The sequence below is a fragment of the Papio anubis genome, unplaced genomic scaffold, assembly GCF_008728515.1.
Source record: "Papio anubis isolate 15944 unplaced genomic scaffold, Panubis1.0 scaffold5656, whole genome shotgun sequence".
Classification (NCBI taxonomy): Eukaryota; Metazoa; Chordata; class Mammalia; order Primates; family Cercopithecidae; genus Papio; species Papio anubis.
Window position 1 is genome coordinate 1 of NW_022165876.1, and position 1,550 is coordinate 1,550.

Consider the following 1,550-nt stretch of genomic DNA (forward strand, 5'->3'; position numbering starts at 1 on the left):
CTGGGGCCTGGACTCCTGGGTCTGAGGGAGGCAGGGCTGGGGCCTGGATCCTGGGTCCTACAGCAGGAAAACATAGAGGGACCCTGTCTCTGATCCTGTTTTTATCCCCTAGCTCCACTTTGACCCTGAGGCCTGCAGCTTCCGGGAGCTGCTTCTTGAGAACGGATACAATGTTTACCAGTCCGAGGCCCACGGCCTCCCACTGCACCTGCTGGGAAACAAGTCCCCACACCGGGACCCTGCATCCCGAGGACCAGCTCGCTTCCTGCCACTACCAGGCCTGCCCCCCGCACCCCCAGAGCCACCAGGAATCCTCGCCCCCCAGCCCCCCGATGTGGGCTCCTCGGACCCTCTGAGCATGGTGGGACCTTCCCAGGCCCGAAGCCCTAGCTACGCTTCCTGAAGCCAAAGGCTGTTTACTATGACATCTCCTCTTTATTTATTAGGTTATTTATCTTATTTATTTTTTTATTTTTCTTACTTGAGATAATAAAGAGTTTGAGAGGAGGATGAGAATGAGCCTGTGTGAGTGTCTCAGGGAAGACATGGGATCTGTTTCGTCTCTCTTGCCCCGTACAATCCCCTTTACACTTCCCCTCATGTGGTCCTAGGGTCCTGGCTTCCTACTGGGCCTCTTCTTCTCCTCTCTTCTCTTCTCTTCTCTTTTTTTTTGAGATGGAGTCTCGCTCTGTCACCCAGGCTGGAGTGCAGTGGCGTGATCTTGGCTCACTGCAAACTCCGCCTCCCGGGTTCAAGCGATTCTCCTGCCTCTGCCTCCTGAGTAGCTGGAGTTACAGTCGTGTGCCACCACGCCCAGCTAATTTTGTAATTTTAGTAGAGATGGGGTTTCACCATGTTGGCCAGGATGGTCTCCATCTCTTGATCTCGTGACCTGCCTGCCTTGGTCTCCCAAAGTGCTGGGATTACAGGCTTGAACCACTGTGCCCAGCCAAGCCTCACTTTTCTACTCTGCTAAAGTGTCCCCAGGGACTCTGGACTATCCCTGCTCTTTGAAAGGGCAAGACTGGCTGGGAGTCACTTGAGGTCAGGAATTCAAGACTAGCCTGGCCAACATGGTGAAAACCCATCTCTACCCAAAATACAAAAATTAACCAGGTGTGGTGGTGGGTGCCTGTAATCCCAGCTACTCGGGAGGCTGAGGCAAGAGAATCGCTTGAACTCGGGAGGCAGAGGTTGCAGTGAGCTGAGATCGAGCCATTGCACTCCAGCCTGGGCGACAGAGCAAGACTCAAAAAGTCTCAAAAAAAAAATAATAATAATAATAAAATAAAATAAAAATAAATAAATAAATAAAATAAGGCCAGGCACCATGGCTCACGCCTGTAATCCCAGCACTTTGGGAGGCTGAGGCAGGTGGATCGCCTGAGGTCAGGAGTTTGAGACCAGCCTGGTCAACATGGTGAAATCTCGTCTCTACTAAAGGCACAAAAACTAGCCGGGCGTGGTGGTGGACATCTGTAGTCCCAGCTACTAAGGGGGCTGAGGTAGAAGAATCACTTGAACCCAGGAGGTGGAGGTTGCAGTGAGCA

At 52.3% G+C, this 1,550-nt stretch overlaps 1 protein-coding gene across 1 annotated transcript; it reads left to right on the forward strand.

Annotated features, from left to right (window-relative positions):
- Positions 1 to 112: 112 nt before the first annotated feature.
- On the forward strand, positions 113 to 723 carry FGF21 (fibroblast growth factor 21; the record flags this gene model as incomplete). Its single annotated transcript, XM_031662342.1, has 1 exon — positions 113 to 723. A coding segment is annotated over one exon (291 nt), but the record flags the coding sequence as incomplete, so codon positions are not given.
- Between the last annotated feature and the right edge of the window lie 827 nt (positions 724 to 1,550).